This window comes from Conger conger, chromosome 3 (genome assembly GCF_963514075.1).
Source record: "Conger conger chromosome 3, fConCon1.1, whole genome shotgun sequence".
NCBI lineage: Eukaryota > Metazoa > Chordata > Actinopteri > Anguilliformes > Congridae > Conger > Conger conger.
The window spans coordinates 19,408,809-19,432,110 of record NC_083762.1 but is presented as its reverse complement, the minus strand read 5'-3'; the positions used below and the strand labels follow the sequence as shown (position 1 = coordinate 19,432,110).

At 41.1% G+C, this 23,302-nt stretch overlaps 1 protein-coding gene across 2 annotated transcripts; it reads left to right on the top strand.

The window, feature by feature from the left end:
* The first annotated feature begins 646 nt into the window (after positions 1-646).
* arhgef15b (Rho guanine nucleotide exchange factor 15b) lies at positions 647-23,261 on the top strand. Of its 2 annotated transcripts, none has more exons than XM_061237151.1 (16): positions 647-859; positions 8,525-9,070; positions 12,200-13,228; positions 13,400-13,445; positions 13,655-13,713; positions 15,696-15,940; positions 16,851-17,011; positions 17,733-17,885; positions 18,153-18,282; positions 19,472-19,546; positions 19,817-19,909; positions 20,629-20,777; positions 20,858-21,022; positions 21,353-21,438; positions 21,548-21,652; positions 21,895-23,261. In XM_061237151.1, the coding sequence occupies exons 2-16, from the start codon at positions 8,644-8,646 to the stop codon at positions 22,071-22,073; spliced, it is 3,102 nt and encodes a 1,033-aa protein (XP_061093135.1). In that variant the 5' UTR covers positions 647-859; positions 8,525-8,643; the 3' UTR covers positions 22,074-23,261. The 2 variants fall into 2 exon arrangements, with proteins under 2 accessions (XP_061093135.1, XP_061093134.1); XM_061237150.1 differs by having other exon boundaries at positions 13,652-13,713.
* The last annotated feature ends 41 nt before the right edge of the window (positions 23,262-23,302 follow it).

The following is a 23,302-nucleotide window of genomic DNA, read 5'->3' as shown; positions in this document are numbered from 1 at the left end:
TGCCGAAGAAATCAGCCAATCCTCTACGAGCAGGTCTGGACACCTGCTCAATTGGTAAAAATGGGTGTATTTTCCTAGTTTAGAAACAAGTAAACTGCTTTTGAAGTTAACTGCTTTTTTCCATCAACATGCCGAGATAGCCTACTTTATTCATAAAGCGATATATATGTTTTTTGCGTAATGAATGTCCTATGTGTAAAGGAAAAGCCATAAAATGAACTATTAGGCCAACATGCATTTGTCAATTTCATATCTATACCAACCTGTTTCTTTTAAAGATAAAAAAAAGGACTTGAAGTTTTAAGATTCTATTTAATGATTAAACGCGTTATACACGTATGCAATGTCAGCTTAGGTAAAATAGCCTACCACACCTACATCCACACAATACATGGCCCCTCCTTCTTGCCCCCCTTTCCATACACAAGCGGAGAAAGAAAGGGGCGAAGAGAAAGGGGAGGGAATCATTTCACAATTCCTGGGGGTATCCCATACGGCTAGTCGACAGTAGTAGTAGCCTACATCGTAGGAAACAAAGGACTGGTGATCAGACAAATTAAATCATTGAAAAACACTCACCGGAGGTTAATCTAGAAATTAAACAACTACAGCATTACTGAGCGAATGGACTTTTTTTTTTCGGATTCAATGATAAATAATAGAAATCTTAATTTGGTCTTTCCATTGCGCTTTGGAACTGATTCGTTTTTTAAGTATATCCATTAACGAGTGTATTGATAGAGGAGGAACTTCTAACAAAAGACAACAACTTTTGACTTGTACGTTCTACCGAGGCAACAAAGGGACGAGTTGTCTACTTTTGGAATGGCGAAGAATGGTGTGCGCGATGACTGACTCGGTGAGTGTGGTAGGCTATGACTTGTTCTCGTGATTGACTTTCATGTCTTCAGTTTTTGACACTGGACGATAAATGTAAACAAACATCTCTTTAAAGGTATATGCTTAAGAGCTGTTCCCTTGTAGAATGTAGCCAATAATTAAGTACTTAAGTGGTAAACGTTTTGAACGAATTACCATTGTCACGAGCTGTCAGACGTCCTCTTATCGATATGACCAACTCTTCGACATTAGTCTTGGAAGTCACAAAAGCCGGTTTTCATACATATAAAAATAAAATATCACTCCATGGTACATTGACGTGATGCGTATACCTAAGGTATATATATATATATATATATATATATATTTTTTTTTTTTTTGCAAATATGCGTTGGTTTCGATTTCAGTTCTGAGGCAGTTATACTATACTCCTACTGCATTAGAATACCTCAAAATGTACCTTTAGTGTTTGCTTCTTTTAACCACTTCACTTCTTTTTACATTTAATAAAGCACTCAGTAGAAAACCCAGGCTTTGTGGCCATGGCTGCATTCACACTCTCATGTCCCCTCCCTTGTGTTAGGGAGGGAACTTTTATTTTTATCTCATTCCGTAAGATTGCTATTGTCATGTAAAAAAAACACAAAAAAACCACTCTTCCTGTTGGACAACACATTTCCTCTCTTGCTGTGAGAAATGGGTGTGTACCTGTGGTCTCTAGTATAGGCTACACCATATTTCTGTGCAAATCATTGTCCTAAAATCTTGGTATTTGTCAATGTATCTTTTTACTTTATTTTCTGTTTAAAACAAACGGCTGCCTAATCTTCTAAATTAATAGCATTTCCATATGTACATCTAAGTACAATACGAAGACTCATACTTTCGTTTGGTTGATTGACAAAGTGGTACTAGTGATTGATTGTCAAGTGTATCCTTATGTTTAAGGCACTGGATGAATTACTTCAAAAAAATAATGTCTGGCAGACTAAAACATTCACTGTACCTGTCTATCTCCATGTGTCAAAAACATACCTTTACTGGTTATCTAGAGGCCTGAATTGATTATTGATTACTGACCCTCCCTTGCACACTCTTGCACTCTCCCATCACTTTTCCTCGACAGTTATCACAATGACACCCGCTTTTGGATCCTGAAATCAAAAGCTGCTTCTCAGACTCTTCAGTGTTACTTTACCTTGTTGGGAGTAGCCTTCCTTATATGATATGGCTTTATTTGTGAGGTACATTTTTGGTACTTTAAGGTATCGTGCAAGTACAATACTGTTCTATTTGAGAACTATGAAGTACCTTTTACATGCAGATAAATTGTGTATGGCTGGCTAGGTGTGAAGTTTTATGTGCCTATTGGGTACCCCCATGGACAAGATTTTGTAGTTTTATTGGCACTTTTTTATACCTTTTTTCTGAGAGTGCTTGCATGGTTATCAGGACATATTTTTGCTTCCTGTCTCACTCATTCTGGGTTCTCATGCATATGTATTGTTTGAGAATGCGCTTTTAGGAACTGAGATTCAGTCACTGAAAGAAAAGCAACCTCTCTCTGCAGGTATATGAGTCTTAATTGTGATGTAATTCTGCAGGCAATTTTATAAACACTGCAACAGTGAGGCACTAATACAAACACAGAAATAGAAGAGAGACCCCCCACCCCCGTTTTATTACTACACTGAGGCTCAAACCACCAACCTTCCGGGTCCCAGTCATGTACCTTAGCCACTAGGCTACAGGCTACCCCGGTGTTCAGGGTGTGTACACTCACTTACACTTTATTAGGAACACCTATACACCTACTCATACTGTTATCTAATCAGCCAGTTGTGTGGCAGCAGTGCACTTTGTTAATGAGAGAGGTCAACGGACAAGGTCCAGACTGGTCGAAGCTGACAGTAACACAAATAACCACACATTACAACAGTGGTATGCAGAAGAGTATCTCTGAGAACACAACGTGTCAAACCTCAAACTAGCGAATAGGCTACAGCAGCTGAAGACTTTCTAAAAAATAAGTCTAATAAATACCTAATAAAGTGCTCAATGAGTGTATGTTCAGTCTATTGAAAAGAGGGGTTTGTGAGGTCAGTTGTGGACAGAAGGTGGTTAGAGGATGGCGACCGAGCCAATAAAAATAAGGTAGTGAGTGTGAAAAAAGGGGGTAATGATATGGAGAGCTCACAGAGCTCTTTGATGGGTTGACGTAAAAGAGGAATGCGATTAGTATAGAGGAATACAGAATATGGGAATCCCAGTGTATTGTGGGAATCCCACTGCCACTTGTATTTTCACAACTTAGGCATTTACTGTAACACCATGTTTAAACACATACTCTTTCAGTAAATACGATATTTCTTGTTTGAATGCCACAGGCTCACCAGAATATAATGCCACATGGGAGAACCTGTCAGACAAGTTTGTGCTCGATGAATGGAAAGAAAAAGCTGGGGCACAACTTCTATTAGTCATATACAGGAACACTATCTTCCTTGTAAGCTGAGCACAAACAACCTCAGCTGTTATAATTGAGCTATCATAGTAAGTGAGCAATCCTCATTTGAAAAAAGCTGAAAAATATCTCACTTCATTAAAGTATTTGTTAAGATGAAGTTTTAATTGCAAAATGAGAGTTATTCACTCTGTGAAGAGTGACAGGAAACTTCAGTCAGGCAGTCAGTCAATCAGAAGGACTGATTGGTGCCCTACATTATCGGACATCAGAGTTAGTTATGATGTTGAAAGCTGGCAACATATTGAATAATTCCATAACAAGGAAGTTACAGTATTCGAGGATGAAAGTTCAGAGAGCAACACTGCAGCTTTAAGACATTTCATTTTGGACCCGATTGATCATTAACTAACTGAAATCATTCCAGCTGTTTGGCCTGAGGCAAAGCAGATTATTATTAGACCAAGCACTGTTGTTTATTCATATATATCCTTTGTAAAAACTTTTACAAATTATTTTTCAATGAATAAACAAACTGCCTTTAACTTTTGCATCAAGACTATCACAAAAGCTGCTGCCATGCTTGATCAACTGCAGATGAGGCCGTTTGCCTGCCCAATGTGGTAGAGCCGATAATTATGTAACGAGAATGCAAATTTCTGTTAGTCTGAGGGGACCACTGCACTGCTGACCTGATTCTTTATGAGGTCATTGTGGCTCAGGTCAAGTCAGTAAGTTACTAACTCCAGTGTGAAAGAAGGAAACTGCTGAAGAGGAGATAGTAGGAGAGCAGGCATACAGTAAAGGCACAGAGTCTATAAAGTCATTGGGTTAAAGGGAGGAGAAACTCCAACAGAGAAATTGAGGAGGACATTTGTTGATAGCTGAGGTAACGGTGTGGAGTGAAGGAGAGTGCCCATGCTGTGAAGAGAGACGGGGTTAGGGATGGGGGTTATTCTGGGCAGGGGGAGGTTGCATGGATCATTACAAGTGGCAGGGGTGAGAGAGTACTGCATTAACCATATCTGTTAAGGCCACTCCTACTTGGAAGTGGGCGTGACGAAACCCGGAAGTGGTGTTATTTAGGCAGTTACTCGTACTGCATTGCAATTTGCTGTACATTGAAACAAAGACTTTCACCTGAAGCACAACTACGGTGAAACCGTCTATATAACATGATGTGTGTGAACAATTTTTCAAGGAACACTATTGGCTGAGCCGCCTGCCCGTTTATATCAGCACCACTATCAACGTTGTCGTCACACTCGCCCTTTAAACACGCACCCACGTTGTCCTAAAGCACGATACTCTTAACACATGTCTGACCAGCGACCACACTCCCGTCCAGATGCCCAGACCGCTAACTCTCACTAACTAACTAACTAACTCTGTCTGCAATCTATGACAGAGTTAATTCAGTACACTGGGCTCGCATTGATTATCGGTACGTTTCAAAATACAAACAAAACTGCTCCATACCTTGCTATCGGGTGATATCTATATGTCACCCACACTACAGTACAGTCAGCCTAAGGTAACTGGCTAGACTACCAACCTCCACCTAAGGTTACAATAAACAGGCTTATTTCAATTCAGCTACTTCACCATTTTAGGATCTGAAAATGTATTCATTGACATAATTAAAACACTATACTTACAAGTACTATTGATTTCTTTAACAAAGTAAGCTGACTCCATACAAAGTGCCGCCATTCATGCTTTGAAATGTTTGGGACATGTCTATATAACACACGTATCGGTAGCAACCCGGAACATACATATGATATAGTGTCGAGGACCCGGCCCTAGGCCCGCCTGATGAGAGATTGACAGAAGATGGGTTAGGCAGGAATGCATTGTTAACCCCTCGCACCCGCCAATGGGGTAGGAGTGAAAGCTCCCGTAAGAGGAGAAGTATATGGTACAAGATAAATGTACAACCGTATATGGACACTGAGGAGTCTGAAGTCAGAGGACTTAGATTTAGGGTTTTAGAGAGCAAGGCTAAAGGTCTGACTGAGGCCATCCGTAAATGTGTTCTAGCATGACCGTGGAAGATGGTCAACAATAGTTCCTACCAGAGGTGCATTCAAGACAGCGTTTTTGAATACAAATGAATGCGTATTAGATCTAACAATGCCAGCTGGCTGATTTGTTACTTATCTGTGATTTATTTTTTAAGGTAGTGCTTATATTTTAATCTTTAGTAAAAGACCAAGACCGTCCTATCATTTATACAAGTTTGTATCAACATCTAGTAGCCTGCAGGCTAAGGAGTACAAGAAATAACTGCCTTCTTCTTGCTATCTAGCCAAGGAAATACACATAGCACGATGAATTTCAAAAACAAAACAGCATCGCTGGCTAACATTTACAAATCCACCCAGTAAACGTACCCAGTTTAGAGGGGAGCAGCATGACACAAGAAATGCTTGAAATGCAGCTGTAGCAATCTTCCCTTTCTTATTTAGGATAGTTTTTAAATGAGACGAAGGCACGTCTTGGTTTTATATCCTACCCTTAAGCACATTGCTCTTGTCATGTTTAGAAATGTATTTATCGCTACCAATGGTCGCAGCTCTAGCAAAGGCACTGGGTGGGAATAGAATGTCTACTGGCCAGGGGCGCTAAAATGTGCACCTTGCCAGGTTTCTGGCAGCAGCCAATCAGTGTGGTACAAATACGTCACCCAAAAGAGAAAACACGCCCCTCCAATTGAACACCAATGTTAATTTTGTTACCATTCATCACTGATGTACAGCTACTGCAGACAATGTAACAAAATAATAATAATAAAGCAGGCCAATTCTCCGATCATGGATAATGATCCAATTACTCGTACAACACTTGTGCTCGGACAAAGTCAATAATCGTTATGGGTGTAAACGAGTACTCAGCTCACCCTCAATCAATCCAATAAGCATGTGTTTGATTGATTTCTCCTGTTTATTTCTCTTTAATGTGCTGCAACTGCATGAAGGGTACAGTGATTTATCTCTAGTTTCCTCTGTCTTCTCCAGTTCTATGGCATTATGTATGAGATTCAGTTAAATGTGACACATTTTTGGTTTGACACTGTATTTTAACATATGTTTCTATTGGTAATATAAACACAGGAAAAGTATCCTAGAAAGATGATGAAATAGAATTTACTAAAATATAATGCCTTTGCATTCTCTTTTTTTAATTTGGACTTTTTCCTAGTTTGGTACACATAGCCATATGAAACCAGTTTTTCTGTTCTTCTGAATCTGTGACCTTTGTCATTAGGAGAGGAATGTTATTTGTATTATCCTGCTTTAAAATGGTATTTTAGCAAGATTTTATAAAAGGTCTGTCTGCCGAAGTGTAGACACTTCAGTGCTCTGATTGTTAACCTTCCTTTTCAGTCTTGACTTGATTGGGAATGCGATTGGAGCTGATGTTTTTAGTTTAACAAGTATTTTCATGCTGCCTTGGCATTTTGCCTCTAAAGGCCACCATATCCTGTATTAGAGTACTGGCTCCTTTTTATTGACATGCTTGGAAGTCCCTAGTTTCACATAATATTGTTATTGTCACAGCATCATGACTGTGTTAAGTTAAGTAGATGCCTGGATCGCTAACTGAGCAAACCAAAAAAAAGTGCATGGTTGTGGTATGGTTATTTGTCAGACAAATTAAATTACACTTGCATATGAGAAAATATCACATTTTCCTGAATACTATTGCTGAATGAGTAACCACTAGTCTTCTCTTTCGTTTTTTAATTTCTTTTTTTGCCAGGACAAAGTTCTCGTTATTTTATGGCATACCTTTACCCACCTGCCCACCACCTTTATACTGTAGGTGTAAATGATTGTCTGTATAAACATAACCTGATGTGTCTCCTCTGGAAATGTGATACCGTAAATTAATTGCTTATCAATAGCATATTAACAGGCAATTAGCATTGCAAGGAAGTAATCTAGTCCTCTAAACAAGTTGCAAGTAATGGAGATCCTTGCTTGGCATGGAACTGAAAAAATGGATGTGTTTACCCAAAGGACCATTACCTGATAGAACATGCCCACACACTCTCTCACTCTTGATGGCTGTATGACTGTAGCAGAGTTTACTGTTGTTAACCGTTCAGGCACTACAGGTCCTGTCACAGGCCCTACTACCTGACCACTGCATCCTTCACATTCAGAGTTTATGATGACCACTACAGGGTCCATCCATTATCTTAACCCACTTATCCTGAACAGGGTCGCAGGGGGGCTGGAGCCTATCCCAGCATACATTGGGCGAAAGGCAAGAATACACCCTGGACAGGTCGCCAGTCCATCGCAGGGCGCACGCACCATTCACTCACACCTAGGGCAATTTAGACTCTCCAAACAGCCTAACCTGCATGTCTTTGGACTGTGGGAGGAAACCAGAGTACCCGCAGGAAACCCACGCAAACACGGGGAGAACATGCAAACTCCACACAGAGAGGCCCCGGCCGACGGGGATTCGAACCCAGGACCTCCTTGCTGTGAGGCGACAGTGCTACCCACTGCACCATCCGTGCCGCCCCACTACAGGGTGCTTTCCCTTATTTTCTAATTTTCACTAGAAAGTGATTGACAGTTCTGTTCATGCTGATATGGAATGTAAAAATTTTCATCTAAAACCATGTCATGGGGTGTTTGACCTGAAATTGGTCTGGTCCTGAATCTGGGTTAAGCGGACTAGTGAATTTGGCACTAGACACAAATTGCTCCCATGAATTGCTTACATGCACAGGGACTGTGAACAACCTTAGCCCAGTGATGTCATAAGATCTTCTGAAGGGTCTTGGCACATAAATGCCAGGGATAACCTTTGCAAGTCTCGTAGTTTTATAGAATTTACAAAGTTTCACATTGCACAAAACATAGCATGCTAATAAGATTTCCCCCTGTGGTCTAAATTAAATATGACGATAAATGTAGGGCTTTGGCATTGGCAACTGTTGGACATTGGACAGAAGGGAATGGAAGTAAAGAGGTGTGGCTGGGAGCTCCTGACAAGCTCAGGAAATAATGAGTAAACACTGGTCAGGAAGATAACTCAACATGTTGAATTACTCCTCGTACAAGAATGAAATATAAAGCATGGCACCCATTTGGTTTTCCTGAGCAGAACAGGCTACAAATCACACCTGCTTATTTCAGGGATCGTCTTAGTTCTTATCATTCAAATGTTTCTTTCTATTCTCTGTCTTTCCTTTAGATGAAGATGGCCTGCTTTTTGTGACCTTTGAGCCAACACTCAAGGTGTAGTGGGAGGGCAGGAGGGAGGGACAAAATTGACTTGGAATTGAACAACTGAAACTAAAGTCATCAAACAAAATGTCCCTCCCACAGCCAGCCCCCCGCTCTCAGATACCCATGGCCCCCAAACCTGTCCCTAAACCCCGGCCCCCTATCCCAAGCAAGCCCTCACCAAATGGCTCCGATTGCCCAACAGTGCCCAAGAAGTGCAGTGAAACGAGGAGCTCGGGGAAGGTAAAGAGGATTGTAAGTAAGTTCACTGAGCAGGGGAACATGGCCGGAGGAGGAGGCACAGAGGGGGCGAGGTTAAAGAGAGGGTTCAAAAGGTTCCCCACCATTAAACCCAAACCCCAAGGAAGATCTAAGATGGGAGAGCAGCCCCCACCCTTGCCTTTGAAGAACAGAAATCGCAGCATGAAGAGGGTGGCAACGGAGCCCAGTGAGGTGGTGCCAGAGCAAGGAGAGAGCATGACCGTCTCTGTCAGAGACGAGGGAAGGCGCTCAGGTATTTCAAATGAATTTTTATTTTTTATTTTTCAGTCTTGACTTGATTGGGAATGCGATTGGAGCTGATGTTTTTAGTTTAACAAGTATTTTCATGCTGCCTTGGCATTTTGCCTCTAACGGCCACCATATCCTGTATTAGAGTACTGGCTCCTTTTTATTGACATACTTGGAAGTCCCTAGTTTCACATAATATTGTTATTGTCACAGCATCAAGTTAAGTAGATGCCTGGATCGCTAACTGAGCAAACCAAAAAAAAGTGCATGGTTGTGGTATGGTTATTTGTCAGACAAATTAAATCACATTTTCCTGAATACGGTGGCTGAATGAGTAACCACTAGTCTACATATGGACTGCAGATATCTCTATTTTTAACAGTCACATGCCTTTGATTGCAGGGTTCAAATCGTTTTTGTTCCTGCATTGTTCTCAGTTATCTTTGCCTGTCTGTGTTATTCAGGTAACAGGTTGAGTCAGGTGATCATCAGGAAACAGGTTTTTTTGGTACTTCAAAGGAGAATGAACATGCTAAGAGACAGATTTTCTGTTTCTATTCTATATAACTATGACCTTGCACACACCATGAAAATTTGTTTTTTGACAGGAAAAAGCTCATATTCAATAAGAATTAAATGTAATGTAAAGCTAATCACCCCATGAATCCAATATTATCATACCAGCAATGATTGATAATTCAGCAATTCAGGCTACTGTGTGCTTAATGTCAAGTCATTATTCATTATTCAAGTGCACTTTACACTTTAAGTCACACTTTGAAAACTCTGTACATTTAAAAACAAAACAAAATATTAAATGAAACTAATGGTAATACACAGCAATTGGGCAAGAACATAGCAACCGTAAAAAACAAAACAAAAAAAATAAAAAAATAAAAAACATAGTTGTACTGTTAATGTTTTAAGAAAGGTGTTAGAAGCCTGTGGCTTTTTTTTCCATAACAATGAGAAAAAGTAATATAATAATAACTTGTTGGCATGGTGAAAGCACAGCTTCTTGGATAAAACAGAAAATGGTTTGTGGCCCATTACTAACTTTGGTTGAGCAAAATATTGAATCAATGGTATCAAAATATTCATGGCATGTCTACCAATGGTATGTCTGGATTGTGCTAGTCATCATTCCAGTGTTACATTGCCGAGAAATACAATGATAATTCTGGGTAAGCAGGAAACACCACTTATAACTCACAGACACATGCAGCAGATCAGCTTTATGCTAGGACTCATTTACCTCCAGAGTGCACTGTACTGATCTCATGGTTCCTGTTGTGAAGAAAAACTGAAGTGCAGTATCACAGGATGCACATGTAGGAACAGACTCGGTAGGAAATTACTCTGTAACACAGAACTGTGATTAGGGAACTCAGTTCAAAGTATTTGAAAGGTCAAAAGTTCATTCCCGGGTAGAAGCAGAAAAAATATATTTTCCTCTTGACTGTTAGATTTCTAACATCCAACAGGAAGGCAAATAAGAAATGATATGACTTAATAAAATAAAGACGTTTTTTATTATTCTAAATTATTTGTGGAAATGCGTATATGGTACATGATATCAGTCTGATATCAGTTCAGTATCAGCACTTCTGATAATTTGATATCTATTTTCCACATCACTGTGGTGAAATTTAGCAAAGTGAATGCTATCTGATCTTATCCTCTTAATTACCCAAGAAGAGTGAAAATGTTTTGGTAATTTACCAACGACTCCAATGTCCTACTCCTGCTACAAAATTTAACAAATCTGCATGAAACGTCGTATATGTAATCTCTGAAACAATATTGAAAAATGCTATGCAGGAATTGTTGCATAGTCAAAAGATGGGCCATGGTCAATTTTACTAAAACAGCAATAACTTGTGAATGCTTAGTTCAATCCTAACAAAATTGGGTCTACATATAAAAACATGGCCGCCATCAGCCAATCAGAAATCAGCTGCCATTTGACAGGCTTAGCAATGTCAGATCTTCATGAATCTTGGTGGGTATATTGACCTCTACACTTGCTATGACTATGTAAAATTTGGATTCAGTCGGCTATTAGGGGGCGCTATAGCAAATATTCAGGTTTCAAAGAGTGTATCATTGGCTGTGATTAGTGGAAAATTATAAACCATACATTGTTTGATGTAGGTCCTCCAGCCGAACAACTTTGCCTTGATAAGCATCATTGTCAGCCATTTAGATTTTACGCTATTTTGACTTATTTGCAAAACCTACAGTACAGTATGAATTAGTCTCTGGATTTTTGATCCACATTCACCAAATTGGTGTTCAAGAATTTATATATCCTGATATGCAATAATAATAAAAGTTATTTTGACTTTTCATAATAAAATGGCCGCCAGACATTAATAAATGTTTGTGGGCATGGCCACAGCTGTTTACTAAAACAGCTATAACCCGTGAATTGTTTTGCAGCTTATATCTCTTTGTATGATATGTCACTCTGAATAAAACAAAATTTGAATGGGGTGAATCAGTAAATAAATGTACAAACTAGAGCACATTTTGTCATTTCCTATGCATAAATTAGTCAAATTTCCTTAATTAATTCTTGATTTTATTCATAGTATTGCAACTTATATTACCTTGTTGGGCATGTCATTGTGAATAAAACAATATTTGAATGGTGCCAATTAATTGTATAAAATGTCGAAACTAGAGCAGTTTTTGTTTCCAAGATGCGAAGCTGCATGAATCCTGTTGTTTAGGCCCCTTGCTAAGGCCTATGCTGTGAAAACACATACAAATGATCTATCTCCACTCCCCTTCCACCTAGAGCCATGCCGCTTGGTAGTGTTGTAGAAGGTAATGCCGCACAGCAAAGAAAAAAACCTTGGCCCTACATGCCACTCGCGGACGCTATACCACTCAGTTCAATATGCAACATTTGAACCAAGCATAAGTCATGCCCCATGTGACCTAGAGTCTTGGAATTCTGGGGTCTATTCTTCCATATGTGCTAGGCCGCCAGTATTGCTGCTTGCAGCTATATTTTATATTGTTTTGCCCCTCCTTTGTGCAACCTGAAGAACAATGACAAACTGTGTTTTCCTTTAAATACATCTTGTATTAAGTCCCACCCTGCTGCCCACTGTCTCTTTTTCAGCACCAGATGGCAGAGAGGTGCTGGGGGAGGTGCAGATGGATGGTGGCGTAGAGTCAGAGGCAGAACAGGACTTGGACATTACCTCTAGCCTCCATTGTGAGAAGGACTGCAGTTGCCTGTGCCACCTTGAGCGGCCAGGAATGAGGCTGGTGTGGGTTCCTGTTGAGGCTGAGGATGATGAGGTGGATGGAACCATGGAGGAGGGGGAAATAAATTCAGGACAAAGTGAAGGGGAGACAGAGAGTGGGACTGGGGAGGAGACTGAGGAGGAGGAGGAGGAGGAGGAGGAGGGAGAGGGAGAGGAAGAGGAAGAAGAAGAGAAAGGAGAAAGTGGGTCTTCAGGACTGGAGGAGGGGGAAGGCTCACAGCTGGGCAGGGCAAAGAAGGAAAAGTTTCAGAAAGTTTTAGGCATCATGGTGAGTGAGCAAGCAAGGAGGAGGTCAATGGAGACTGATGTGGTGCCCCAGGTTATGTTGGCCTCCTACACTCCCCACTTCCCCCACACTCAAACTCCTATTCTTCACAATGCAACTGCGGAAGAGGAAGAGGACCCTATATACGAAGATAGACTTCATTTGCCCTTGGAAATTGCAAACCCAGCAACAGAAAGTAAACTCGTTCCAGTTATCTGCTTCACCAAACCCCCTCGCGGGGCAAGACTATTGTGTCCTACAGACACCCGTGCTGAATGCGTTACAGAGCTGGAACAACCCCTGTCTCGGGGAACAGAGGACATGCTCCCAGCCATCCCTGACCGGGCGCCCAAGAGTTCTCAACCTTCCAGTGTTCCACGGGGCATCCCTCTGCCCCAGCCCTCCCCTGAGGAATGGACTGCCTTGCACCGCTCGCCCCCCCTGCAGTGTACTGCTGACAGCAGTCTGCTGTGTAGCCCGCGCCTGCCTACGCGACTGCCCCTGCGGCCCCAAAGTCCCATTCTTCCCCGCCGCCCCCCTCCGCCACCCCCAAAAACTGGCCAAGAAGTCAGACGCCTCAGCGACCAGTCTCTTCAATCCACTCAACAACGTAGAGGTGGGTATTGTTGTCTGAAACACTTTTGTTTCATTGATTAAACAGTATTGCTTTGGCCAATGTTCCAACCCAGATAAGCTGGTCACATGTTTTCTGCCATTTCACAGTGTGGGCCATGAAATAGGGAGCTTGGGTATGTCTATATCAGTGCTGCTGTTTTTTCCTCCCCAGATATAGAAGAGGATGGTGGGAGTGACAGTGAAAGAGAAGAGCAACAGTAAGCTCATGTTTTTTTCTCTGATTGTCTCTGCCATTAACACCATCTCCTGCAAGTTTGCTGTACAATACACAGAATCTTTAACAGATGTACAGGTGGAAGGATGGTATAGGGGATATGCCTATATCCTACACAGAATAAAAATTGTGTAGTTTGTTACAAATTTCTTCTGAATGTTCTTTCTAAGACTTACTTCTCCTCCCTAGCAGGGATCCTAAAAATCTATTACGCGGACTGTCTGTGGACCTGAAATCGCAACTCCTGGATGGTGAGGATACAGTGGCACTGTCACTGTCATAGTCACTGTCATCCTTCCAGTACAGTTAACGCAAGACAGACAGGCATTGCATATGAATGGTAGAACAGGTAGAAAAATGTCAATATGGTCAATTTGAGTGTTTGAAACGTGGTAATGATATTCAGGATTCATTACATTACATTACATTACATGGCATTTAGCAGACGCTCTTATCCAGAGCAACATACAACGAAGTGCAGATCAAACACAAGTACAAGTGCGAAGAGGACCTGAGAGGACAGTACAGTTCTGAGTCCTAGTGTAAACATACAGATAATCAGAACCCTTGAAGAATACAATCAACTTCCAAACTAGCACACCACAGTTGGCAGCTAGAATACCCTGAGCACAACAATACCATAGCTAATACAAAAAAAACCCCCAATATCTATACAAGTAACAATATCTATACAATCTATACATAAGTGCCATTACAGTCTATGGCATATATAAGTCTAATCATGGTGGTGAGTTAGGGAGGGAGGGAAAGGTGTAGCTTGAAGAGATGAGTCTTCAGTCTGCGCTTGAAGGAGGTCAGAGACTCTGTCGTTCTGACATCCACCGGGAGGTCATTCCACCACCGTGGGACCAGGACAGACAGCAGTCGTGAGCGTGAAGTGCAGGTGTGGTGAGGGGGAGGCACCAGACGGCATGAAGTGGCAGAACGGAGGGGTCTTGTTGGTGTATAGGTGTATAGGGATTCTTATATTGTTCTAATAATTTCTATTGAGTTTTAGAAAAAATAATTGGGTACATGGTGAAACACAGTATATACTTATGTTGATATTATGGCACTGTGTTTTTAGGTGACCAGGTTTTAACCCTGAAATTTCTTCCTGCTGTGGCAAGATGCCGATACTGCCTTTTCATGAAGTCATCTGTTCATTCATTCAGAACAATTTCCCTTTCATGCCAAAATCATCTCAACTAGCCATTTAATGATCATAGTTTACAAATGCACAATGATATGCATTCACAATTCTCCTTAATATTTTTCAGTGAACTATTGACACTTCATTTGTGTACATGCATGTTTCTTCAAAGAAAGGTCTCTTGTTTCTTCCACTGTTAAAATGCTTTTGTGTTATTCATTCAGGTAATGTGATGAATCCCTTTAGGTTTGCCTCTATTTAAGGATGAACCCTTAATACAGCTAAATACCTTGATGTGCTCAACTAGAGTTGCAAAAGAGATTTCAGGCATTAAACTTGGTCACCATAAATGCAGGGCCTGGCGATGTGATATCTTATCATAAATATAACAATTAAGATACGTCAGAGGTAGGGTGGCACCACCAAGAGGAAGAAAAACTGGAAATTCCCGTTTTTGCTGTAGTTATATTTGCCCATAGTGGGAGGGAGTTCATTACAAACAATGTTTTTTATAATTATAAACAACAATTTTTGCTTTTTCCCCCGCATGGGGGAACAAACAAAAGTAACAAACAAACGCAACAAAGACAAAACAAACAGAGCAGAAGTTTTTCAGTGCAGCTCTTCAGCTCTGACCTTCAGTTGTAATTGATTTATTACCTTCAGCTTTTCAGCTGTGCAGCTCCTCATTTTATGCTTGGTTCAGTTCATTATGCTCTCTGAAGGACTCTATGTGTTCCCGGACTCACTTTCCCACTGTGGGATTCAATGCAAGCTAGGTGTGTGCCCACTGAAAGATTAGGTGTGGCTTTAGCCTGCCACAATACCATGTATGATAAGATAAGACTCAATGACTATATGATATGATATTTTAAATTAATATTTCTCTCCTCTCTTTTCACTCCATGTTTGAATTTCAGGATTTTACCTGATAGGACATACCTTAGTGCAAGTCATTGTGTGTTTAAAGTAATATGCACTTTATTCATGTTTTCATCTAATTTTGTGTGCCGTTTAAAAAATTGCATTTGACATCATGGTAATCGAGACCGCACTAACCAAACCCAAACTCTACCTCAGAGCCCCTTTACCAGACGTACCGTGACACGGTCATCCACAAGGAGATCAAGCGGCAGACAGTATGCCGAAACATTAGCAAGGCCAGCGTGGACTTTCAAATGGACTGGGGTGTTCGAAGGGGGACTGATCCAGAAAGAAGAGGCACAGCCAGCTCCACCCAGAACACATTGTGGCAACAACTTCCCTCCGTGAGGGATAGTGGCATCCTGGAGACACTCAGCCCTGTGCAGAGGCAGCACCAGGAGGTGAGGAGGACAGACAAGGGAAGATAGAAATATGGAGTGAAGGATGAACAAAATGGCATGGACCATGCCAAAAAAAACATTCAAAGTTATATTTCGACCACCAGAATTAAAAATCAGAAAACACCCTGAATATAAAAGAAAAATGGGAAGCGGATTTAATTTAACAATGTCAATAGAGGAGTGCTAGGGCTTTGTAGAGAGTAGTGGAAAACGACATGCTCTCCTACTTGGAGAGAATTTAGCTGGAAGAATGTTGCTCGCTTTTTCTTTACCCCTGCACTGAACATTGCATGTATTTTGGAGTTGCCCAACTGTGGCTCTATTTTGGACAAAGATCCTTTTTTTGGTATCCTGGAAAGTGTCTTTCATACAAAAATACCATTTAACTTTGAAATAGTGTATCTATTGGAGGAGCTTGAGTTGAGACTGAGTGATAAATACATTACATTACATTACGTCATATTAACAATGCATTTCTGCCAGCAGAACTGCTGCTCATTGGATGTTTTTTGTTTTTCGCACTATTTTCAGTGAACTGTAGAGACTCTGAGATACTCACCACCATGTCTCCATGCTTTTATGAATTTATGTGCTGCCATATGATTGGCTGATTACATATGATACATATTGTATTAATAAGTGGTGTACAGGTCTACCTAATAAATTGATCACCGAGTATCTTTTAAGAGTACTGCTGGTGGCATGTAAGAATGAATTGATTGATTTAGTGTATTGTATATTTGTAATGGAGAGGGTGACCTATAATTTGAGAACTCAGATACATTTATGTAAAATTGTTTCTGCTTTCTTATTTAGACTGCTTAAATCTTCTTCTGGTGATGAAATGAATATGATTGCATGGTAATAGTCTGGTAACACTGTCTTCTGGCTATGTCCCTGCACCCCTCAGAGTATGTTTGAAGTGCTGACCTCAGAGGCCTCGTACCTACGCTCTCTGCGCGTGCTGATTGATCACTTCATGGAGTCTCGTGATCTTGAGGACACGCTCATCATCCGCGAGAAGAAGATCCTCTTCTCCAATATCGTGCGCGTGTGTGAGACCAGCGAGAGGTAAGCGTGTGTGTGAGACCAGCGAGAGGTAAGCGTGTGTGAGACCAGCGAGAGGTAAGCGTGTGTGTGAGACCAGCGAGAGGTAAGCGTGTGTGAGACCAGCGAGAGGTAAGCCTGTGTGTGAGACCGGCGAGAGGTAAGCGTGTGTGTGAGACCAGCGAGAGGTAAGCGTGTGCAAAAATGTCCGACAGTGCTCAGCACTCACAACCATTTTCTCCCAGGATTCTGTTGCACCTTCAAAGCATAAAGTAACAACCTGTAAATCTCACGACTAAGCCCACTATAAATATCTGAATATTGAATTGCAGGGAAGCATGGGATGATCACTTGAATGTGGCTTTCTGAATGCATGGGGGTTTCCCTCACAGTCTAGTCAATTGTGACCAAATGCAGTCATAGCTGAAGTTCCCCCATCAATAAATTATGTTGGGGAGCAATGGACTAATTCACTATCAGGCTACTCTCTCACAGGCCACTTTTGGCACATTTATTCAGTTTTGATGAGATCATCGATCACCTCACTTCCCATCCTTCAGACCCTAGTCAGGGTAACACCGTCTTTGCCTTCTCTCTCACCAGTAGCCTCCTAGAACATAACATTTGTAACTTTGACCATGTCTGGTTCGGGCTAGCACCTGCGACTGCTAAGGGGTCTATTCTCTTGCCATTCCAACTTTTGACAAAAAATGTGTTTGCCTTTGTCTCCACATCCTTCTGACAGCTTTCTGACAGACCTGGAGGAACGGATAGAAAAAAGCGTCCTGATCACAGATATCTGTGACATCATCTACTACCACGCCCAGCATAAGTTCCCGGTCTACATTGACTATGTTCGTAACCAGATATACCAGGAGAAGACCTACACCACCCTTATGTGAGCACAACACAGATGCTGGTCATTTCTGCCATGCTTTGCACATGAGGCAAAATCGCTAGGTTTCTCACTTAAGTAATATTGATACATGGAGTAGCTTTATACACTGCAGTGATCTTGAATCCTTCTGAAACTGTGTAGTCAATATACTGTAACTGTATCAAAAGAAAAAAGAACCTTCCTCCATTTTGTCAGACACTAGCTTCATGCAAGGGACACTCAATGCATGCTATCATTTGATTGACTGCTTCATTGTCCTGGCCACAGGCAGAAGAATGGACAGTTTTCAGCTGTGATTGCCCGCTTGCAGGAGTCACCACAGTGTCAACGGCTACCTTTCATGTCTTTCCTGTTGCTGCCTTTCCAGCGTATCACCCGCATCAAGATGCTTATTGAGGTGAGTGGGCTTGTGTTAGGCAGGGAACATGCTTTATCAACAAAGCAGTAGACTTATATGCTGCTCTCAATAAACAGTGCTTGTAACACAACTCTTGTATTCTATGAAAAGTTTTCTTCCAATTTAGATTAGTGGTGTAATTCTCAGGAACAACAAACAATATACTTTTGTATTGTAGTCAGATGGACAATACTGTATTCAGAAGGAGTTTGAATTAAATAATGGTAAATGGTAAATGAGACATTTACCATTTGAGATATTTACAAAAGAAGGCCTGGAATGATAATTTAAAAACAGGATTTTGTGTGCTATGGGCAATATGTTTGTGTGTCAGATCAAATACAGAAACATTCCTCTCCAGTATGGCCAGCTTTTGTAGATTCTACTGTATCAAAAAGATTTAACTATTAAGCACAAAGAACTAACATAAGTATTCAAGATGCTCTGCACTTTAAAAGCATCTGCAAGTCATTGTAATAATAAAAGGATGCATATCAGACTCATGGATAAGGAATGTGGAATCATTTAGCATTAAGGTACAAACCAATGAAAAGAAATCTGAAGTCTAAATCTAAATTCTAGGTATTGTGCTGAAAGGCAGTTTTTGACAGCCGGTCTGCTTCACATTTTGTTGTGTCGATTTTTAAGATAAATTTGACAGCCAACTTGGGCCTGAGTATTTCCAATTTCCACCCCAAATTGGAATGGCCAATAACCTGGAACCACAGCAGCTTTCATGCGAAAACCCCACTGCTGATCCTGGAGGATGTAGACCTCCATGGTTCTCCTGAAGCGTGTGGTGTTGCCAGCTGCTTCTTTATACACCAGACTACAACTAAGCCTTTCATATGTGGCTTTGACTGCAATCTACGGGTGCCTGTTGGACCAGTGGGGGTCGCTAGATGTTGATGAATGTGGAACCCTATCTGACTGAACCGTCCCACTCCCTTGGCTACACAATCGGCAGTTACACTTTGTGTCGTGTTTTAAAAACAAATGGCACCAATCCTTACTTTCAGCCACTGTTCTTCTCACCCTGTATTACCTTTCCAGTAAATGCTCTTTGGCAGTGTCAGTTTGTCTTATCAACAGTTTCTGTTTGTAGAGGGTGATTTATGTCAGATTAAATTATTTATCCTGTTTGTAGAAATTGAAACAAAAACAAAAAAACCTTTTTTTCTGTCTTCAGAACATCCTGAAACGGACACAAGAAGGGACAAAGGAAGAGGAGACTACCTCCAAAGCCCTGGCCGCTGTTTCAAAGGTAACAAACCATGGAGAAGTTCCACTCAAAGACTATTCATAATGCCATATAACTTACATAATACCAAATTTACGAGGGTTTGGACATTTAACATTGGGGCATAAACATAAAAAAAGAATATCTTCTACAGGATAGCAATTGTTTAAAGCTGTACCAAGAATATCAACAAATGCAATATGTTGTCAAAACAGGAAACACGGCAGAGTGGGCTGTCTCTGGCTTTTGAAGGATCTCTAGCATTAATTTCCCCTTTACTGCTCCCCCCACCAGATCATTGAAGAGTGCAATTCAGAGGTTGGGAAGATGAGACAGATGGAAGAGCTGATCCATATTGCCCAGACCCTGGAGTTTGACAAAATGAAGGTATGTATGTGATACTGCACACATCCCAGAGATGTTCACGATGTCTCTATATTTTTGGAATTTAATGGAAGCCATACAATTGAAGATCTTTTCAGTACATATACTAAAGTAAATATAAGGGGTCACAAAGAAACATGAGGAACATTTTTACTTTATTACACCTACTTATTCATGTGATTATCTAATCATCCAATTGTGTGGCAGCAGTGCAATGCATACAATCATGTAGATATGGGTCAGGAGCTTCAGTTCATGTTCATATCAACCATCAGAATGGGGAAAAAATCAGACTTTGACCGTGGAATTATTGTTGGTGGCAGACAGGGTGGTGTCTCAGAAACTGCTGTTTATGTTTAATTGGAGAGTCTAAATTTCCTCTTGGTGTACTCATGTCATTGCCCTTGACCAAGGCACTGCCCTCAGAATTGAAGTTGGTCCCAAGGCACCATACTATGACTGCCCACTGCTCCCAAGTAATTAGGATGGGTTAAATACAGAGGATGCATTTTCCAGTTTTCCCAACGGTTCCTAGTTTTAATACAAATGTTAATTTTTACATAGATATACAGGAAGAGTAGATTCATTGGCTTTGGCCCAAATCATTGACATAAATGTGCAGGAGTATTGTATTTATTACAAATCGACTAATTGCCTGCCTGCTATTCACAACTATACACATGCAAAGTTTATACACATGCTTTTCCTCTCTCTGTCCAAAGGCCATCCCCGTCGTCTCCAAGAACCGTTTCCTGGTAAAACGAGGGGAGGTTCAGGAGATGGCCAAAGGAGCCACCCTATTCCGTTCCAGATTCACCCCAATTTTCCTCTTCCTCTTCAATGACCTCCTCATCCTTACCAGCAAGAAGAGGTCTGCTGTCTACTTTTCGTATTAAGATTTAGACATTCAATTCAGCTGTGAGTTTCAATCCTTGTTCTTCTCTCCTCCAGCTCAGAACGGTATGTGGTGATTGACCATGCACACCGCTCACTGGTCCAGGTGAAGGACTTTGATGAGGCTTCAGCAGGTCCAGGCTTTGACAACTGCTTCAGCTTGATCCTGCTGGAGAACCACCAGAATCGCCTCAGCGAGCGTCTTCTGAAAGTGCCAACCCAGTGAGTAAAGTCCCCACGGTTCCCAACGTTCTGATGAAAGGTGCGAGTGCATCTGTGCCGTCTCCTACTGCATACAGCCAGTAGAGGCACTCGCCATGAGGCAAAGGTATAGGTATTCATTCACCAAGGTTGCATGAATTTGCCCAATTTATATCTGCAGCTTTATATCTAAGAAACTTGGAATGGAATGAAGGCACAAAGTCCATTTTGGAAGGCTGTGCTAAAGCTGCTGTTGCTCTTGCTCATGTTCATGTATCCACTCACCACCGTACTGCACCTCATCTCTTGAAAAGTGTCATTTCCGTGATATCGCACCCGTTTGCTGTGCAGGTCAGACAAGGACAGATGGATGGCAGCCTTTCCTGACCCGGATGAGCCAGAAGGAGATAGGGATGAGGCCGTGTATGAGGAAGTGGGTAAGTAGGACTACCATCTTACTACCAAACACCACAGTACACACCCACTCCACCAGCCCCAATCCTCCAAATTACTGACGTTGAACCTCTTGTGTGTGCGTGTGTTCAGACTGCCCACAGGTACAATGTATAGAGCAATACATTGCCCAGCAGGGGGATGAACTCACCCTGGAGCCTACAGAAATCGTAAACGTTATTCGCAAGGGCAATGAGGGTGAGTAGAAGACAAGACACTTGTTGTGGAAGCTCTATAAACATTCTGCTTCCTTTACTGATTTTCTGCTCTTCCCACAATCCCCCTGGATCGTATACCTATTATCCTATTATTTTCTGAACAAAATTCTGTCATCTTCCATCACCTTTGACCTTCATTGTACTGTCTACCTATCTTTTACATCTCTCCCATACCTTTCCCATCTCCATTCATATATCCTCATTCTTTCCCATTTCTATCAGGTTGGTATGAGGGCATCAGGTTGTCCGATGGCCAAAAGGGCTGGTTCCCTGTGGGAAATGTTCTGGAGATCACAAATGAGCATGTTCGAAGACGCAACCTTCGCGAAAGGTACCGAGTCATCCACGCAGCAGGCATGATGTCCCATGGATTGAAGTCTAAGTCTATGCCGGGAAAATGAGGAGGGGCAGCAATTGAGACACCCCCCACCTCCAAGCCAAATAATTCTTGGCTCAGGAGAGAAAAATGCAGCCTGCTTGAAAAGACACTTGGACATTAGTATGTCGCAAATGTGCACTCATGTCCTGGAAAAGGGAAATTATTTGATGAACACTGTTTTACAGTGGCGGAATGCCAGCATTCAGTGGAACCAGGACATTGCACCATGGGAAGAAACCAGTAAAATGATGACTAAAACCTGGTCAAAATCCAACTTCAGTGGAGATGGCCACTATCAAACTTGGATGTATATGGGATGTTTGTGCTTGATTCATTGGTTACACAGAGCACTGAAGACATAACACTCTTCTTGACCCTAAAGTAAATAGTGTAATTGAGAGTGGCGCAGTAGCACACAGCTAAAGCAATGGATCTTGATGCAGGCATCAGTTCGTTGCAGTTGCATACCGAGGACCGGGGTTCCATCAAAGACGAAATCTGAAACTTAAAAATTAAATTAAAAAGTGTCATTGAGCCAGCACTGCTGGTGCTTCTGCAGAACTGCCCTACTGTATGTGAAACCCATTCTTCACATTTGTATGACACATTAATTACACATTACACCCGAATTGACACATTAACTGCATATGTGTTTGTTAGGGTGTAATTGTAAACACTGCAACCTTGCCAAACATAGTAATTCCTGTTCATTCATACATACCAACCAGGTGAACTAGACAATATTTCCTTGAAATAGAAAATTACAGACATTATAACAAGCAAAATTAGCTTTTGTCATTGGGAGTTACAACACTGATATTGCTGAATAAATGAATATCTGTGCTTTAGAATCCTTTCTTCTGCTTACTTTAAAATCCTACAATTACTACACTTTTCTGATCTCTGACCATAGTTTCTGAGAAGGACCATAGTTTGAGAACAGAGAATCAACCATCATTCTAGATGATGTTCCGTTTTGTGAAAGCAACATTATCTAGTATGAGAATTTATATTGGCTGCATGTGGCAATTGAGTGGACCCAACCAGTTCTCCAACTACTCTCATACCAAGTGTTGTGTAAATAATTTTTAATAATATATACTGTAAGTACTGTCTGTATTTTATATGTAATATGTAAAATACAGAAACCCTTGTGGATTGGCATACTGTACTGTTTTTTTATTTTATTAAACTTTTTTGTTTACCTCTAGATTAAGATTGACTGATTTTAAAGTGAATTGTGAATGCAGA